This window comes from Stenella coeruleoalba (assembly GCF_951394435.1).
Source record: "Stenella coeruleoalba genome assembly, chromosome: X".
In the NCBI taxonomy this organism is placed as follows: Eukaryota; Metazoa; Chordata; class Mammalia; order Artiodactyla; family Delphinidae; genus Stenella; species Stenella coeruleoalba.
The window spans coordinates 41,520,615-41,539,851 of NC_137152.1; the positions used below are offsets into that span (position 1 = coordinate 41,520,615).

A 19,237-nucleotide genomic window follows, 5' to 3' on the forward strand; every position below is an offset into this window, starting at 1 on the left:
AGTTATCTTCTAATTGGGGCTTAAAATCCCTACCCCACAACAATACAACTTACTACCTCACCCCGGCATGAACAGAATCCTCTAGCAAGGGCAGTAGGCAAAAGGCCATTTTACCTGATGACAGACCCTTTCAAAGACCTTCTACCAGATTCAGGGCACCAGGACACCTACCCTCTTTCACTGCTTTAAAAAATACTGTGTAGGCTTTGGTACAATCATTTCCCAACTCAAGTGCCAAAGGAGACAGAAGGTATAGGGAAGCAGAAGAAAGTTCTGAGGAAATAGGGGTGGGGGAGACATATAATACCATATGGACCAGTTATTAGAATCACAAAATGGCTACTGACGTTAGGAAAATTAGGAGAAATAGAAAGCATATAGTAGTAATACCAGTTAGCCCACCGAGCTACCTTCCCCAAAAGCAGATTGCTCAAGGCAACATTATTAGACTTTTAGATTCCACAGACCCATGAAATTTATAGAAAAAGGAAAAAATAAAGAGACAAGAGACTAACACAGGATCACCAACTTTTAATTTAGCCAAGAAAAAAATCCCATTAATATCATTTAATAAAAATATTTTGATACCAAAAAAGTAGGAAATACATAATCTCTGTAATTTATAATAGTCCTTTAAATTGAACAAACTCGGCTTTTTGAAAAACTCATTAAACCTCCCTTATTCTGTTCATTTCCACTGAGGACTAGCATTTAGGAACCACTGTCATCAGGTGTTCTCATTAAGCACCACACCATGGGGGTCAGTAAAGGGGACAGGACACATGGCCTCACTACACATGCCAGAACGCAGTACAGCATAATCAGAATGAGAACCTAAAAACACAGCACGTCGGAGGGGAAGTGCACCACCGTGGGAAAGACAGTAGACTGTATAGTTATCTCCAAGATGGGGTATGACCCTAAAACTATACAATCTACTACCTCATCCCACAGAGCACCAGTGTTCATCTTCAGCCCACCTGGGCCAGCTATTTGGGTCAGGATAAAAAACCAATCAATTAGCAAGAAGGGGAAAAGGGAGGGAGAGTTACCTGAGAGGTTCTGTTCAGTGGAGTCATTTGTCTTAGATGTAGTACACTGCAAAGAAAAGGGACAGACCAATGTGGGACTTTGCAAGCACATGAGATAGAGGTCAACTTTAAAATAGTTGCCATCTCCCACATATGACACATATGACCTGGATGGAAGATGGGCACTTGAGCATGCAAACATACCTCCAATTTCTCTAATACATACTCATGCTCAAGGATTGCTTGGGGACAAGGGAGAAACTGTCAGGGGGCTGACTAAACAAGGAGAGGAAAGGATAATAAAAACCACATTGGAGATGGGCTTGGACATAGGACATGACCTGAACACAATCGTTGAGACAAGCAAGAAATTCTTAGAAGTTTCATCTATATATATTTCCCTTCCTTGAGCTCATTTTGTACACTCTGGCTTTTTCAATCATATGCCAGGCTTATTTCCTATCCCTTTACATGTGCTTGAAACAATGTTACTATTTATTAGGCAAAAGTTCTATATAAAGGTATATTTGTTAGATCAAGCTTGTTATCATTAATTGAACATTACAATATCCTTTTAAATCTGATGCCCTGTTGAGTGCGGTATAATAAAGTCTTTCACTCAAGTTTTTTAGTTTCCTCGTATTTTTATCAGCATTTACTTCATTTATTTCAAAGCTATACTATTCAAGGTTCCAGAAGTTTCAGAAAAACCAAAATCATGTTAGAGATTTCACAAATTGAGCCCTAGAAAATGACATGTGGTCATGGGGTTCAGGGTAGGAACATTTTCTCTGATCTGAAGCCTAAGCCCAACTTATTCAAATGTTGGAATGGAATCATATTGGTAAGGTTTCCCTGACACTTAAGAAGGCAATCCACCGAAACGGAATTGAACCATTAAGAGCATGGGCTTAGTCAAGGTCATTGTTCTTGTCTAGCTGTAGTCACTGAAAGTAGAGACTGTATAGTGTAACTGGTAAGTCAGGAGCTGCTCTGGTTCTGGCTCCAGTTTTCCCCAGCAAAACAGCGGAGAAACAATTTTCCCTCTGGGTTTGATTTCTTTTCCCCTAAAAACCATTCAAGTGTACAGTGAATTTGAAGTGGATCATTTCTCAGTTTCAGTGTGAACGTCCTAGAATCTTCAATGACTCTTGGGGCCAGCCACATGTATGCTAAAACCGTGGGAAAGTTAAGGCAGACATAGCCAAAGATGAATCCTCCCAGCTCCTGGGAATCACCTGTGCACTCTGATCCCTGTTCTCCTTATCTTCTTTGCCTTTGTCGGTTATCTTTGTTTCTTCCTCAGCTAGCTGTTTCCTGCGTTTCTCCCGCCTTTCTTCCAGCTCCTCATCCCTCAGGAATTCCAGGTGATTGACAATGGGCACTTTAACAACTGGACCAAAGAAGCAAAGATCGGAGGCTGCTCAGGGGAGGTGGGGGAGAAAGCCAAGAGGCAGAGCTTGGGGCCACAGAGAACCAGGGAAACAACTTTCCATGCACTGTCCCAGCCCTGGAAGACTCACTACTGCCCTGATAACCAAACTGCCACACACCTGAAACACAGTCATGCATGCTCTCAGCATCAAGAACTTTGCATTCCTCTGTCCAACGGGTCAGGGCTGTGGGGATGCTGGACAGGGTCCCTGTAGAGAAACAAAGGAGAGTGAGACTCTTGGCATTGTCATGCATCAATTGATCCAAAAATTGCAGTATTTCCCTAACAGGACCCAATGTCTATCACAAGGTTTGGAACATCATAGGTATCCAGATATAATACGGTTTTTATTGCCCTTGGCTAAATCACTGAGTGGTTCTGGTTCCTATAAAATGGGATTTCTCCAGGCAGGGCAGATACTGTTCTGCTTTCCCTCAGCAGGGAAAAAGAACCAGACAAACGTTACCCTCTCTTTCACCACATAAACTTGCCTGCTTGGCTGGTAGCTGTACTCTGATCATGGAAAAAGTCATCCAGTAGTTCATCGTCAGACCGGGCGATGATGTGGACGTCATCGTTGCCCACTAGGAGGCGGGCCCGGCCTCGGCTTTGTAGGGGAAGGCTGCTGCTCAGCTGAAGGATGTCAGCAGCAGCAGAGGGACCAAGCAACCTGTAGGGTGATGGTGGGGTACCATGGTCACTGTACATCCACAGGGACACTGCAAACTGTTATTGTGAGATCCTTTCTGTATCCTCTACGAAATGCATGACATTATTATGGACCTGATCATATTGCACATAAGTCTTAGTTACTTTTCTAACTACTCCATCAGTTTGCAAACTTGTTTTGGACTAAGGTTGCATATTACTCCATAGTTCCTGGAACAGAGTGAGCGTCACTGATAATACCAGGCACTGTGTTAGGGTATAGTATCTCTCTTATACACCCACTACCGTCTGTGCATTGACCATTATGATAACTATATTCCTTCCTTTCACTTCTAAAATTGTTTCTCCCTAGTGGGAGAAACTCTAAGCTAAAGGGCAGGGATCCTGTCCTGACCATATCTTAAGTGCTAAGTGTTTGGCGTATGAGATGCTTAGTGACTGCTGACTGTATGTACAGGACACTTAAGCAGAAAAACATGTTATACAATTTGGTATTCTCCCAAAGGCTGCACATATAATCCACAAAGAAACAGGACAAATACATTATCTGTGTGTGTGACAAGAGCATTATCCCCCCAGGTCAAGACAATGCTGAAGCTCACTGAGCCCAACAATCTTCCTTGTAACTCACCTCTGGAGTATAAGAGGAGGATTGGGCTGACGATTCCCAGGGTAGTGAACGTGAATGGTGTGCCCTGTGTTGGCCGTCAGCTGCCTCAGGGTCCTCTGACTGCGCCCAATGCCCTGGGTGAGACGCGTTGTAGAAGAGCCACTGCCCAGCGTCAGGGAACTGTGGTCTGCATGGCGTACCATCAGTGGGTGGGTGGTAGGGATATTTCCTGGGGATGGGGGGATGTCTGCTGCAAGGACAGTATGCGAAGGGGTCAGTGCCAAAAAGAAATTTCTTCTGTGGTTGTTCAAGCAGAACCATGTCTCCTGGGCCTTACTTCCTCACACGGAAACCTGAGCTTTGTCCTTTCTCCCTCATTCCCACGCCTTATCTACGATCACTGACACTACCATGGCTTATGCCACCATCTCTCACCTAGATACTGCGACAGCCACCTAAATAGTACTTGCTCCCAATCCATTCTCTATACTAAGCCACAGTGATGCTTGTAGGCCCCTCAGAAACATGCTGTTCTCTCCACCTTGACGACTCCTCTCCCCCTTCTTCACCTGCACTTTTGTTTTTGGCCTAGATATCACTTTTTCTGATTCTACAAATGGGTCTAAAAACCCTTTACTCTGTGCTTTCTTACCATACTACAATGTAATGCCTGCTGACTCATAATTCCTAATAGACCATAAGCTCCTATGAGGGAAAAGGATTGTTTTCTTTTTTATTGCCGTATCCCTAGCACCTAGGACACAGTAGGCACTCCTCAAATATTTGTTCAATTTGCTGAATGGACAGAGGCTCAACTTAATAAGGAAGATTGATGGAAATCACAAAAATGCAAAGAAAATCACAAAATAGAAAGTATCTTGAAAATTATGTAATCCACCCCATTTTTTTTTCTTTTCACATTTTTCATTTACAGGTGACAAACTGAGGCTCAAAGGTGACAAACTGAGGCTCAAAGAGGTAAGAGACTACTTGGCCAAGACAACAGACCAGAACAGTTCAGTGTTTTCTGCTATATCATGCTTGTGATTTGGGAGTAAAGACCTGCCTTCTCAAGACAGCTTGGTTTTAAGAACTGGATGCTAAAAGGGAACTCTGACGTTGATGGGGGAAGAGAGAAGAGATTCACTCTCTCCTCCGAAAAGATGCATTTTTGATGAACAGAGTGAATGTGTTCAAATCTACTCCCCAATGCCAAGCTCAAAGGTGTCTACCCAAACTCTCAAGATCCAGTGTTACAGACATAAGGATTAGTGATTGCCCTATCACTGTAGCGTACACATGGGTGCCTGATGCAGTCAGCCTTGGTCTCATTTTTTTTTTAATTCAAGCAAATCATCAAGTTGTCCAGGCTCTAAAATGGCTGGCTGCCTGTTTACTGAGGTGGAGAGAACAAAAGGAGCCTCTCACAGTTCCTCCTTCTAGGTATACACTTACTGAGAGAGATGGATTCAGATATCCCTTGCCCCAGGAAGTTGGCATAAGAAAAGAGGTGCTTTCTGTATCAGATTGATAGCTGCTCTAGTTCAGGGTATAAGAAGCAAGAGATAAAACCCAGCTGAGCCCCTGTGTCTTACTAGCACTGGAGAACATGTTGTCAAACTCAATGATGAGATCATCCTCCCGGTCAAAGCGCTCAAATCGGACCAAGGGAGAAGCGTTCATATCAGGGTAATCCTCATCCAATTCCATTTCAGAGCCATCGTCGTCATCGTCTTCATCTCCCTCTTCACCTTCATCATCCTCCTTAAGGGGAAAATAGGAGATGGAGAATTGCTGGAGGTAAGGATTTTCTGAAGTCTGGTGTCATGGCCACATTTGCACATGAGGGAGGGAGGCGTTGAGGCTAGCAACCCAGACTGTTGGTTTTCTCCAGCTGTGTGTTCCCATGGAAGAGGACGTCTGAACCAACCCAAACACAGTCCCCCCTCACCTGATCATCTTCCTCATCTTCCTCCTCCTCCTCCTCTTCATCCTGACTATCATCCTCATCCTCGTTACTGCCACTGCTGTCCTCTTCCTGAGTGTGCTCCTCCTCATCCTCAGGGTCCAGGATATTCATGGAATCTAAAACAAAGGGAGCACATTGGAGGACTATACTGAGTAGCTAGAAAACAGGCTACTGTGCAGGCCAGCAGATTGAGTGGGAAGGCGATGGGGTATTTGACTCTAGGAGAGGAAGAACCAGATCTGGGGTGATGTACAGACTTAGTGAGCCAGCCCCGATTTCCTGAGAGTGCCAACCAATGCATCAATATGCTGAGCCATGCGGCTGAATGTGGAGGCTGGCTATAGGGTGGTGCTTGAGGAGCCATGGTCTAGGACTTGGCCAAGTCTGTTGGTGCCCCCTTGCCTTTCCAGCCCTACTTTGCTACTGACTGCATCCTGCTGGTAAGAAGGAATCTGGAGCGATGATAGCAGGTGGGTGAGAAGAAAGCGAACCAAGTAAGAAGTGACAAACTTTTGGGCAAGCAGTAGTTAACATGTTATTTGAAAAACTGGCTGAGGATAAAGTGGATGGTGTATGTCAGCGCATGCAGACAGATGCTTCCTTATTCTGCACATGTGGGCAGCTGCCTCCAGGAAAACCCTAGTATAGTGTCTGTCAGACGTGCAGGGCAAGAAGGGAGGCCTTTCCGGCCTCGGCACTCTCACCTTCTCGGTTGGCCTGCAAGGTGGAAGCTTGGCTGAGGTTGGAAGGAGCTTCATCCATCAGCACGTCCTCTTGTGATTCATCCTCTCCACTTCTGCTCACTGAAGGTTACAGAGCAGAGCCTTCACTGAACAACAGAGGACTTCCCTTTCCAGATTGGGTGGGCCTAAAGTAGCTATGTACACCCAGCAGATATCCACTATTTTTCTGGATGAGGAAGACCTGGGTTCTCTGCTGTTGACTAGCTAGGTGAGCTTGGCCAGTCACTTTACCTGTCTGAGTCTCAGTTTCCTCATACGTAAAATGGGATGATCACATCTGCCCTGCCAATCCCACTAACTGTGAAACCACAGAGGATAATGGGTGTGAAAAAGCCTTGTCAAGTTTAAGAATACATGTCTACTTCTGTTTATCCTTTGATTTTCTTCATCAATAAAATAAAAACAAGTAACATACCCTTGGAGCCAGGTGACAGTAGAGTACCTTTGCTGTTTTTCCTGAGTTGTAAAAAGCAACGTTTTTACAACTCAGCTGTAAAAGTTGTAAAAGATCCTTAGGGAATGATCACTCTTTTTACACTACTGAGACTTAGAGGCAGAAAGCTCCTGGATTCACTGAAGAACTGAAAGGAAAGTACTTTCTCACCCTACAGCCTCCATAGCCTCCTCTAGGCCTCCATGAATAAACACTCTTGATGTGCCTGTAGCCTCCTCTAGGCCTCTATGATGTGCCTGATGTATTATCTATACTGATGGCCACCCCCTCCACCTCCCCGACACAGGCAACACTTCAGACCAGCCACAGGTCTGTAGATGGCTTGTGAATTTCTCATCTGTAAGACTGTCAACATCAAGACAAGCAGCAATCTAGGCTGGCTATGAGCCCTTAGGCAGAGCTGAGCAAGCAGATGATGAGAAAAAGGGTCCTCCCGAGAGAGACTGAGGCAAAGGAAGAGGCTATACTCAGTTCTGGGGCTCTCACCTATAATTGTACTGTTCCCAGATCCGCCATCCCTCTCAAGCAACTCATCTATCAGGTCCTCCAGCTCATTCTCAACCTGGAGAGAAATAGAACATATATATGGATGCACACAAGTCTATCATTGTGCTGGTGCTCAACCCTAAAAAAAGCCAGCAAGGGGGCATATATTTCTAGGATAATATGTGACAGAGGATGTTACAGAAACACCACACACTTGGTGCTAAGAGCACAGCAACTACCACGTGCTGCCAATCCACACTCAGACTGCCCTTCAAATGGGTCCATCCCAGGTATCTGAGACCAGATTAAGTCTTTATACTCTTCAGGAATTCAGGAATACACGCAGCTCTCCTTAGAGCTAGCAGCTCAGGACTGTAGGCCCCATTTCTTACCATTGCTACCAGCTCCAGAAATTACAATGCTTTCTTTAGGGTCTGTAGAAGACTGCCATTTGAATGCCCCAGTGAGAGCTGGTGCTATAGGCACAACAGTGATGTTAAGGAGCGTCCATTAATGACCAGAACCAAGTAAATCAAAGACCCTAGGCCCAAAGGGCTCAGGCCAGCTTTCTATATCAACATTTCACCCATGCCTATGTTTTCTTGTTGGGATCTACTCCATTTTATAGATAGTATATGGCATCCTGGCTCTGCACCCACCCCTCATTTAATACAATTCAAACACATTTACTGAGCATCTACTAAGCATTATCATCTGTGCTCCTCTGCAAAATAGACAAATGAATTTAGGCAAGGATCTAAAGTACTCACCCACCCACACCACTTGGGGGTTTGGTTCAGCACCACAACAGGGGTATGCTGGGTGATCTGCCTCCCTACCTGCATCTCTTGTGAACTGAGCACCTCAGGCTGCCCAGCAATCACCACTGAGTCGGTTTCAGCCTCCCCATCCATGATATCCCCATCTGCCACCTCTGTCTGAGTGACATCATGATCCTCCTCCTGCACTTCTGCTTCCCCAGGCTCGCCTGAAACAATCAACCAACCAGCAAAATAATCAAAGGGTGCCTATGTGCAGGGCACCATGAGACAAGCGTAAGACAGTAAGGTCCCTTCCCTGGGCAAATTTACAAGTTCTCAGAGAATACATGAATGGGTGACAAAGGAAAAGACAAGGCTACGTGTGAGGATAGCCAAATAAGGCTGCAATTTTAAGGAATTCTTTGTGGGGCAGATTCCCACGCCACTATGACAGATCTGTGGAAGGCCAGCAAGTTCCCAGGGAAACAATACCAAGCTAGAACAGTTGTGATGCCATGCCCATAAAATAACTACACCCACCCGGCCAGCTCTCCAGTCCATTGGCTGATTCCCTACCTGGGTCCTGTTGGTTGCTATTAGAGTCTTGAGCAGCTCCTTGGGCATCCTGCTCAGACTTGCTCTTGCTAGAAGCACTCTTGCTGCCAAAAAGGCTACTGGGCTGGTTCACAATCCGGGAAAGTGTTTCCAAAGGCTTCAGAGCAGCATTGACTGTGTTGGCCATGTTGGGACTGAGATAAAGGAAGATACAGAGATGAACTGAGCACAGAAATCCATACTAAAAGGAACCAAGGCTCATCAGAGTAACAACTGATCCCAGGAATGGGACATGGAAGGTACAAGGTGAGCCTGAGACATCTTGTTGTGCCAGAAGGCCTTCAAAAGCAAGAAGGCTTTAAAGAATTAATGGGGTCATTACCACAGGCCAAACCTTAGCATCAAAAAGAATAATGATGGTAATAGATTATAACACATTAAATATAATCTGCAGCCACAGGGAAACAAATGCAGGCAGAAAAAGGTCTTCATTATATAAGAATGCCAGCTAATAAACAGGAATGAGAGAATCAGAAAACTATCACTGCAACCAGCAATGTTAAGTGATCTAGGTAAAGACCACTAGTGAATGCTAAAACTAGTGAGTTAAAAATCTTCAGGGCATAGGATATTCACGTGATCTTCACGTGAACTTAAAGCATCACCTCACGGATAATTTGTTAATACAAAGTGGAACTCTAACCATTAACTATGTGATCAAACTTAGTATCACCCAATAATGGGACCAAGTGGCATTATGCGTCTACTGATGTGATGCACTGAAAAAGGCAAACATCACCTATGTAGCATTCTTGCCAAAAAAAGTTTACCCTGAACCTAACCATAAGGAAGCAATTAGACAAATCCAGACTATGGGATGTTCTATAAGACATTCGACCTTCTGGACTCTTCAAAACAGTCAAATGTCAAAAAAATAAGAGACACGTGGCAATCAAATACAATGAATGATGCTCTCTGGATCCTGGATCAACACACTCTCCTCCGGGATAGAAAGACATTCTTGGAATAATTGGAGATAGATGAATATGAAGTACATAGTGAGTATTATTATATTAATGGTAAGCTTCTTAGAGGTGATGACGGTATTTTAGCTATGTAATGGAATGTTTGTTCTTAGGAGACACATGCTGAAGTATTCAGAGGTTAAGCATCACGTTTATAACAAATTTCAAATGATTTACCTCACGAAAAGAGGAGGGGGGGGGAACTAAGGCAAATAGGACAGAATGCTAACCACTGGTTAATCTAGGTGAGACATACAGTGCTCATTATACTGTGAGCTCAAAATTTTTAAACATTTAAAAAAACTGATGAGGTTGTTATCAAGTGAACAAAGAAGTCAGTTTGAAGAGGTCCCACAAGCCCAAAGGTGTAATGAAAAAGAACATGAAGAATGAGCATGAAAAGAAGGATAACTGTAGTGATCCAAGTAATTCAATCAGATTTTAAAAATCAAGGAAAATTCATGAGTCCATAATACTACACAGAAAATAGAAAGCCAGAGCTCGTATTTGAGGTGGAATTTAATCCATTTTTGACTTTACTCTGAAAATTGGTGACTGAAGGGAAAAAATTAAGTTTTTATCCTGGCTTTTTAGTAGGAACTGTATTATAGGGTAACCAACTTTCCCTCTTGAACTGGAGCTGGAATCACAGAAATATAGCAGCTAATAATGTAGAAGGAATGACAGAAATTACAAAGTTGTCATCGATAACCCTCTAAGAAATTAAAAGACACAGGCAAGGATTATCAACTGGTGTTAAGACCATTAATTAGGTATATGGTTGATAGGGAACTAGACATTTGTACAGTGCTGAAGTAATAACACTGTTATTTTCTGGTAAGAAGGAGGAAAATATAACAGTACAATGATGATTATCACTCTACCCTAGTGGTCAATCTTATCATGATTAATGGTAGTTCAAAGAGATGCATTTCCCCATGATACAATATGAAATGTACATCATCATCTATGATATATCCTAGCCAAATAATGTTTAAATTGCTCCATTAAGCCTCTACCTCTAAGCTTACAGCAAACAGGGAGTAAAAGCAACAAGTTAAACTACACTTCGTGGAACCAAGTGGACCAAATCTAGGAAAACATTCTACAGGTCTGATCACTTCAATAAATTCGTTCATGAACAACAGCAATAAAATGAAGATTAAAAAAATTAAGGACCTGTGTTAGAATAACAGAGACTCAGAGGACATAACCAGATGTAATACAAGGTCCATAATAATCTTCTTACAATCATTAAGAGGGGGGAAGCTTGGGAAAAAACTACTGATACAGACCAACTCATGAGTTTGTGGCAAATGAGAGAATTAAGGCCCAAAGAAAGGAAAGTGCCTTGCTTAAAAGCAACAATACTAAGAACTCAGGTTCCCGCCTACATCCAAACTCTTCCTATCACACTGGCTGCTAATTACTTATCTGGCAAGGATACATGAAATACTAGGCAAATGGACAAGTACGAAGCACGATTAAGAAGAGGGCAAAAGCCTGGTGCTGGAGGTCAGGAATAATTTTACCTGGACAGGTCCAGGCTGTGAGGCACTCTGGCCAGGTCATTAACCAGTCCCTTCTTCAGGAAGAGTCGAATGATGTTGTTCATGCCATTGTGTTGAGTCTTGGCTGTTGCACTGCTGTAGAAACTGGAGGTGGAGGGGCAGGACTCCATGATAGTACTGATGATACACATCACTGCCTGAAGCCTAGGAGAGAAGTTTGACATCTCTATCATGTGAATACAGCCCATTCTTAGGCCACGTCTTCACTAACTTGCCTCAGATAACCCTCCTGGTTTCTTCTGTGTTTCCTTCTGGAAGTAACATCTAAACAAGTAAGAAAGAACTCACTCCCTGGGTGGAGGCATTCTTCATTTTCTTTAAACATAATTTGAAAAAGTAAAGTTGAATAACCCCCTCAACTTCTTACTTGAAGACCCTAGAAATATAATGAAAACATCCCTTTGTTTTCTCTAAGCCGTTTACCCACCTCCTCCAAGTGTCATTAGTACTTTGGGTATTTGGTAGCACTAGAACTATCTGAGAGAACCAGAGAATGTACAGTGCCAGGATGACCAGAACTCTTGTTCAAATGCAAGGAATCCATGGGACAAGAATGAAGTTAGGGGATGCTACTGGTTATTAGCACTAAGTCAGGCACGGATTTTACCTGGCATGTTTCTCTGTACTCTCAGCCATAGCCAGTGCCCTTCCCAGGGCTGCTTTTACTTCATTCACAAGGGCCACCTGGGCATCTGTGCCACTCCCTGCGGCAGCCAGGCTTGCGAGGAATAGGCGGGCCAGGGCAGGTGTATCCTTGTCTTCTGCATTCTGGGTATGTGGGAGGAGGTGGTCCAGGACAAAAGCTAGCACACTGCAGTCCTGAAAAGTCATTAATCGTGACATTTACTCACAAGCACAATTACGCCATACTGTTTGCACATCAACAAGGTACACGCATACAGAACTGATCCTTGGAGTCATCCAGTCAATGATTATCAGGCCCACTTTATAGACGAAAAAACCAAGACTTAAAGGTGCAAGCCAAGTGAGTAACAAATCTTGAGTTTATGCTTCCAAATTCCATTCATTTTTCACAAGCTTACACATCTTCATTAATCTGAGGCCTAAAGAAATGTGGCTTGCCAAAGAACTTAAGTCAATGGCGATGATTCAAACCTTGATCCCTAATTCAGTGCTACAATTACTCCAGTTTCTAATTAAATTGTAGTATTTACTGAAACCTACAATGTGCCCAGGACCCTGGGCTAAAAATTGGCAGGGGTTGAATGAGAAACACACAGCACAGTCACAGATATGGGTATGCAGAAATAGTTAATGCAGTGTTACTTATCAAAAAAGGCCCAATAACAGGGAAGGAAATTAAGTCAGACTTTCCCTCCCCCTCTAAAAATGATTTCTGCCCTGATAATTCTTTATCTTAGAAAGAAACTTAGTTCTGTTGTCATTCAAGTAGATTTTGGATCAAAATGCAGTGGCGATTTTGGAACTAGATAGAGATGATGGTTGCACGACACTGAATGTAAAATGCCACTCAACTGTATACTTTAAGATACTTAGTTTTATGTGCATTTTACCTCAATTTAAAAAATGCATTGAAGGGACCTCCCTGCTGGTCAAGTGGTTAAGACTCCGAGCTCCCAATGCAGGGGGCCTGGGTTCGAGCCCTGGTCAGGGAACTAGATCCTGCATGCTGCAACCAAGAGCCCACATACTGCAACTAAAAGAGCCCGTGTGCTGCAACAAAGACCCGGTGCAGCCAAATAAATAAATAAATATTTTTTAAAAATGCATTGAAGAATTCTAGGCTCTGGGTAATAAGATAAGGTGACCCTGTTAACTATTAGAAATAAAAATTTCCCAGTAGTGAATAAAATACAAAGTTAAAACAGTTTTCTGAAAAAAAGTGTAACATTACCAGTAAAAACTGAAAAAAAAAAAAGCCTTGCAATTTGGGCAACTGAGTGGATTCGTGCAACCATGACTGAGTGGAAGGAATCTGGATTTGAAACCAGAGACCTGGGCTCTAATCCTAGTCTTGCTACTCTGAAGTGTGGCCTTGGGCAAGTTACTGACCTCTCTGAGCCTTCTCTTCTCTCTGTTAAGGGGAGCAATACCAACAACCTTGCAGTGCTGAGGTGAGGATTATCAATAGTATCTATAAAGCACCTATGAGTACCCAGTACCAGTAAGTGGGTGACTTGACACATATTAAAGCAGATACTTAATAAATTTGCAATTAAGTGTCTTATTCCATAAGTATGCTATTATAACTACAACTGGCATAAATGAGTATAAGCTTTGAAATAAACGCCTAATGTATACTTAATACACACATTCCATAAAGGGCTTATATCCAGAATATATAAAGAACTCAGTAGAAAATAAGAATAAAAGACTTGGACACTTCACAAAAAAGAATATACAAATGGCCAATAAAGACAGGGAAATTTTAACCACAATGCAATACCAGTATGAACCTACTAGAATGGTTAAAATGAAAAACAGGAATACCAAGTATTGGCAAGGAGGTGAAATAATCCAAACACCCATATGCTGTGCTGGTGATAATATAAATTGACACAACTGCTCTGGAAAATTTGTTATCAGTTGCTAAAGCTGAACAGACCAACAACTCCACTCCTAGGCACATAGCACCCAACAGAAATATATGAACTCACGTATGAACGTGTGTTGAGTGTGTGTGTATAAATACACACACAGACACGAACTTATGTATGTACCAAGACATTTGTATGAGAGTGAGTGTAGCAGCACTACTTTTAATACTTCCAAAAGGAAAACTAGCCAACTGTCAATAAGCACTAGAATGGATAAGACTGTGTTACATTCACACAATGGAATGCTATACAGCAATGAAAATAAACTAAAACTACACACAAAGATGTAGTTGCAAACATGTTAAGCAAAAGAAGCCAGACACAGAACATACTGTAAGATTCCACTTATATAAAGCACAAACCCAATTCACGAACACAAGATAATGGTGACCTTATGGAAGTTCAAAGGGGAAGGGGAGATGTGCAAAGGTGTGAGTGGGATTAGTTTTTGTGGAGTTTCTAATGTTGAATTTAGTGGTAGTCATCCAAGAAAAATTAACTGGTGAATCACTTAGGAGTTGTGTATTTTTGTATGCATTTTAAAAGCTTGCATTAAGATAAAAATAGCTTAAAAAATGGCAGCTGCTGTCATAGATTCTTTGTCTGCAACATTATTGCCCCTGTTCCATTCTCACACCCTTTACTGCTTACTAACCATAAAATAACTATGTGACCTCCAAAACAAGGTCTCCTTTATGAAAAAAACCTCCTTGGGTACCCCTTTTACATATATGGGAACATGATATGGTTTCTTAAAGTGTCCTTTCACTTGAAAAATCCAACCTGAAGATAATTCTGTATCAGGACATATAAAATATGACTTCATTCTTTCCCATGCTCTACTGATGAACATTTAGGCTTTTCTTATATTCTATTTATTACCAATACTATTACCACATCAGGTGTCTTTGCACAGGTGTGAGTACATCTGGAAGATAAGCTCCAATACTGTGTACTTCATTTATTCTCCTGTCTCCTAGATACCTTTACCTAGGTGATCCACAGATACCTCTCAAATTCTATATTTTCTCTTCAAACCATTTCCTCCTCTAACAAAAGGAATAAAAAAAACAAAACAAGAAACATCTCTCGAGTCCTTGATTTCACCTTTATCCTCCAAATCCCATCTCGTCCATTTCTACTGTTAAAACATCTCTTCAACTCATTCATTTCCCCCACCAACTTCATCAAGGTCCTGTATTACCTAGACTACTATATCAGCGTCCTGACTGGTCTCTCTGACTCCAACCTTGCCTTTTGCAGTCTCTAATAAGGCAGACCAAGTGATTTTCTACAAAACAAATTAACAAACTACATCAACTCACTCCCTGCAAATGAGCCTGATGGCTCCACATCATGGAAAAAAAGGCCTAGCTCTTTAATGTCTTAAGAGGCCTCTGCCTCTCTCATCACTGGGTTAGCATGCACGGGCTCCTAGCAAAACATCCAACACATAGCAGGTATCCAAATGATTAACAGTATAAAATATTAAGCAGAAATTAGAAATCTTACCTCTTTGATCAGCTCAGACTGGCCCACAGTATAGCTGTAGTTGGCAATTAGGGTAGCAATACCAACATAGGATCTCACCAACTCTGCCAGAAGCCGAAGAATAGTGGAGGTGGGCATTAACGGTTTGCTGCCCTTGCCTTTCTGCTTGCCTTCCTCAGACGCCCGGTCCCCTTCTTTATCTTTCTTCCCATCCCGAGACTCCTCCGGAGTTGAAGCTGTTGAGAAAGAGCCAAACACTGGTTCAATTCCACACTGGAATATTGGCAAAATCAAGTCTTAGGTGGAAAGGATACTTCAGGCCACTAGTACAAATTGAATGCCCTCCTCCTACTGCAGTGGAAAGACAGATAGCTAATATGACACAGGTCTCAGATGTGCTCTACGGATATAGTTACAACAGACAGGCTTTACCCAACTGTTCGCACATCTTCCGCCATTTCCCTCCTCTTATACATTTTATGTTCCAGAAATACTGTACTAATGGTAGTTCTCCAAACATGCCTTGTATACACTTTTTACCTCTTCTTCCCACATGTCTGTGTGGCACACATTTACTTAATCTAGCTAAGCTCAAAAGATGATCTCCTCTATAAATGCTTTCCTGCTTCATCCAGGCATACTGACATGCTATCATTATCACGTGCCCACTATATCTTATCCCAGCACGCCTCCATTCCAGCAGTTATCTTGTACTAAAAGCATTGCATGTCACCCTCACTAGACAAATTCTTTAAGTGCAGGGAATGAGTCTGATTCATTTTGGTGTCTACTATAGTCTGCCACATAGTGGGCAATGATGCTTCCCTTGAATGATACTACCATCACCCACACTATACACTGCATATGAGCAGTAAGTCCACCAAAATGAGTTAACCAATATTTTACCAATTATTAGCCTTTTAAGCTTATCCTCCAGGGACTAAACTGGCATTAAGTACATCTCAACTTAGATTTCAAAGATCCTTCCTGTCAAGGAGGAGCTCTTGAAAGGTCTCATTAGAATTGCTTCCACATGACATTTCTCTAATTCTTGGCAAGTAGCCAATGGGCTCTGTTGAAACTGCTAGAAAGTAAGAATCCACCATATAAATCTTGTAGCCAGAATAGTGTCACTGGCACCAAAGTTCTATAAGCTAGCATGGACGCTACCAAAAGAAATATACGGAGAGGTTTAAAGAGTAGAACTAAAGGATGTTACCACAGCAACCACTACTGGGTTAGTTAAGTTACAGCTCCATTAACTTTATTTATTCTATATTCCCCATGTTGTACAATATATCCTTGTAGCTTATTTTATAACTAATAGTTTGTACTTCTTAATCCTCTACCCCCTATACCATCCCTCCCCAATTCCTTCTCCCCACTGGTAACCACTAGTTTGTTCTCTGTATCTGTTGAGTCTGCCTCTTTTGTTATATTTACTAGTTTTTTAAAGATACACACATATATTTAAAAATTTATTTATTTTTTCGCTGCGTTGGGTCTTCATTGCTGCACGCGGGTTTTCTCTAGTTACGGCGAGTGGCGTCTTCTCTTTGTTGTGGTGCATAGGCTTCTCATTGCGGTGGCTTCTCTTGTTGTGGAGCACGGGCTCTAGGCACGCAGGCTCAGTAGTTGCGGCGCGCAGGCTTTAGTAGTTGTGATGTGCAAGCTCAGTAGTTGCGGCTCGTGGGCTCTAGAGTGCAAGCTCAGTAGTTGTGGTACATGGGCTTAGTTGCTCTGCGACATGTGGGATCTTCCTGGACCAGGGATCGAACCCATGTCCCCCACATTGGCAGGAGGATTCTTAACCACTGCGCCACCAGCAAAGTCCTACTAGTTTATTTTTTTAGATTCCATGTATAAGTGATACCATACAGTATTTGTCTTTCTCTGTCTGACTTATTTCACTTAGCATAATGCCCTCGAAGCCCATCCATGTTGCTGCAAATTTCATTCTTTTTAATGGCAAGTTCCATTAACTTTGGCATATAATGAGGAGTGGGTGCAGGGCCAGGATGCCATATACTATGAAATGGAATAGATCCCAATAAGAAAACGTAGGCACACGTGAAATGTTGATATAGAAAGCTGGCTTTTGGGCCCAGGGTCTTTGATTTACTTGGCTCTGGGTCATTAATGGACACTCTTTAACATCACTGTTGTGCCTATAGCACCAGCTCTCACTGGGGCAATCAAATGGCAGTCTTCTGAAGACCCTAAAGAAAGCATTGTAATTTCTAGAGCTGGTGGCAATGGGGCCTACAGTCCTGAGCTGCTAGCTCTAAGGAGATCTGCATGTATTCCTGAATTCCTGAAGAATATAAAGACTTAATCTGGTCTCAGATAACTGGGATGGACCTTTTGTTTACAGAACGCTGTGCTCACCCCCGAGAAAGTTCACTTACGCAAGTAAACGTGACAATTATGCCTGTATTCCCCTATTGTCTGCCCAGGACACTCCGTTTCTTCAAGCTGTCTTCTCAAGAAATAAGAACAAGAGAAAAGCAAACCATTACCTTCTCCTTGGGCTGTCCCAGATGTGGAAGTCTCAGTGGAGGCACCATCTGCAGCAAAGACCTGACTCTATGGAGGAAGAAAACTCCTGAGCCATTATTAATTTCAAAGAGAGTTGTCCCCAAATGGCAGGACTCCTTTTCAGGGTACTGGCTGTAAATGTTATAGACTCTCTTTATCTTTTAACCACCTTTTCCTTCTGTATACTATAATCCGTGGGAAGCCATCATTATAAACAGCGACTGGAAGCTTGAGGGGAAAGGGAACGGGGGAAGATGAGAATGAAAAATGAATTAAAGAAACATTTCTAATCCAAGGAGAAAAAAGAAAATCCCAGGGACAACCCGATCTTCATTTTGAGGCAACAGATAATTTATAGATACATCAAAATTAATACCTTTGAAATATCCCTGGCATAACCCTATATCCCGTAGTAGGTACTGAAAAGGGAGAAGGCAGATAGAAGGCTGGAGCTGACTTACATTAATGGAAAATCCTGGCTGTGTGTCAAAGTCACTGCTCTGACGGGTAAGTGACCGGTACTGCTGGTATACATCATCACCCATGTCTTGCAGGAGCTGGCCAACCTCTTGAGTCATACCCCCAGGTTTAGGATCAGATTTGTCTGCTAGAAAAATAAAAACAAAACTCTTTAGACTGTGCAATGTTAATGACCATCTGGTAGCCTGGTCAATTTTGCTCCAAGTTGCTACAAGTGTTTACAAGGTAATATTGCTAGGCTTTGATTTAAGAATGAGAAATGTAGAGAGAGCATGGTTGAAAGCCTCATTCTGTAACTAGTTTTGTGACCACAGGCAATTTACTCTCCTCACTGTCCTTAGCTGTCACTACTAAGCTTAAGTGAACATACCTGACATTTTGCCTAGTACAGTGAGAGGTCAATAAATGGTTGCTATATATAGCTAAATTATTATTATTATTATTTTGGGGGGAAGGAGGGTTTAGGAGGTGGGGTAAAGCAAGGAGCTCTATAAGGATTAGAGTAATGTATGGATGAAAAGCACTAAAGTAAAGACTCAGATTTTCTTGACTTGTTAAATGCACTATTCATCAACTTTTGGCAATTCTGTGGGACCTATCAAATAAGTATGTCCTGAATAAAATCCAGAAGGATCTGACTGGAATGGAACTTGAGTTCCAGGCAATTCATTCATGACTTTCCCAATACTTAAAAGCAGCACCTTAACTAAGGACAAAAGATAGGGATGGTGGTCTCAGAGGTCAGGAAGCCTAGCCACACCTTCTAATATTGTTCCCAGATCTTTGGGCAACAACTATGTTTTGTTTCTGAGAGTGAAAACATTGGAGACTTCTTGGTAT

General features: G+C 42.4%; 1 protein-coding gene across 10 annotated transcripts in view; it reads right to left on the bottom strand.

Moving 5' to 3' along the window:
- Positions 1–19,237, bottom strand: part of HUWE1 (HECT, UBA and WWE domain containing E3 ubiquitin protein ligase 1) — a 143,581-nt gene that overhangs the window by 18,595 nt on the left and 105,749 nt on the right. For 7 of the 10 annotated variants that reach the window (XM_079910200.1, XM_079910206.1, XM_079910198.1 and 4 more), the window contains 16 exons: positions 18,379–18,524; positions 17,899–17,965; positions 15,401–15,615; positions 11,917–12,128; positions 11,271–11,453; positions 8,735–8,907; positions 8,237–8,385; positions 7,398–7,473; positions 6,419–6,517; positions 5,697–5,830; positions 5,341–5,509; positions 3,767–3,995; positions 2,958–3,136; positions 2,585–2,674; positions 2,270–2,424; positions 1,053–1,098 (listed from right to left, as the gene is read on the bottom strand). In XM_079910200.1, coding sequence (XP_079766326.1) covers positions 1,053–1,098; positions 2,270–2,424; positions 2,585–2,674; positions 2,958–3,136; positions 3,767–3,995; positions 5,341–5,509; positions 5,697–5,830; positions 6,419–6,517; positions 7,398–7,473; positions 8,237–8,385; positions 8,735–8,907; positions 11,271–11,453; positions 11,917–12,128; positions 15,401–15,615; positions 17,899–17,965; positions 18,379–18,524 — 2,322 coding nt within the window. The remainder of the gene's footprint in view (positions 1–1,052; positions 1,099–2,269; positions 2,425–2,584; positions 2,675–2,957; positions 3,137–3,766; positions 3,996–5,340; positions 5,510–5,696; positions 5,831–6,418; positions 6,518–7,397; positions 7,474–8,236; positions 8,386–8,734; positions 8,908–11,270; positions 11,454–11,916; positions 12,129–15,400; positions 15,616–17,898; positions 17,966–18,378; positions 18,525–19,237) is intronic. The other 3 variants (XM_079910204.1, XM_079910207.1, XM_079910199.1) reach the window with 3 other exon arrangements.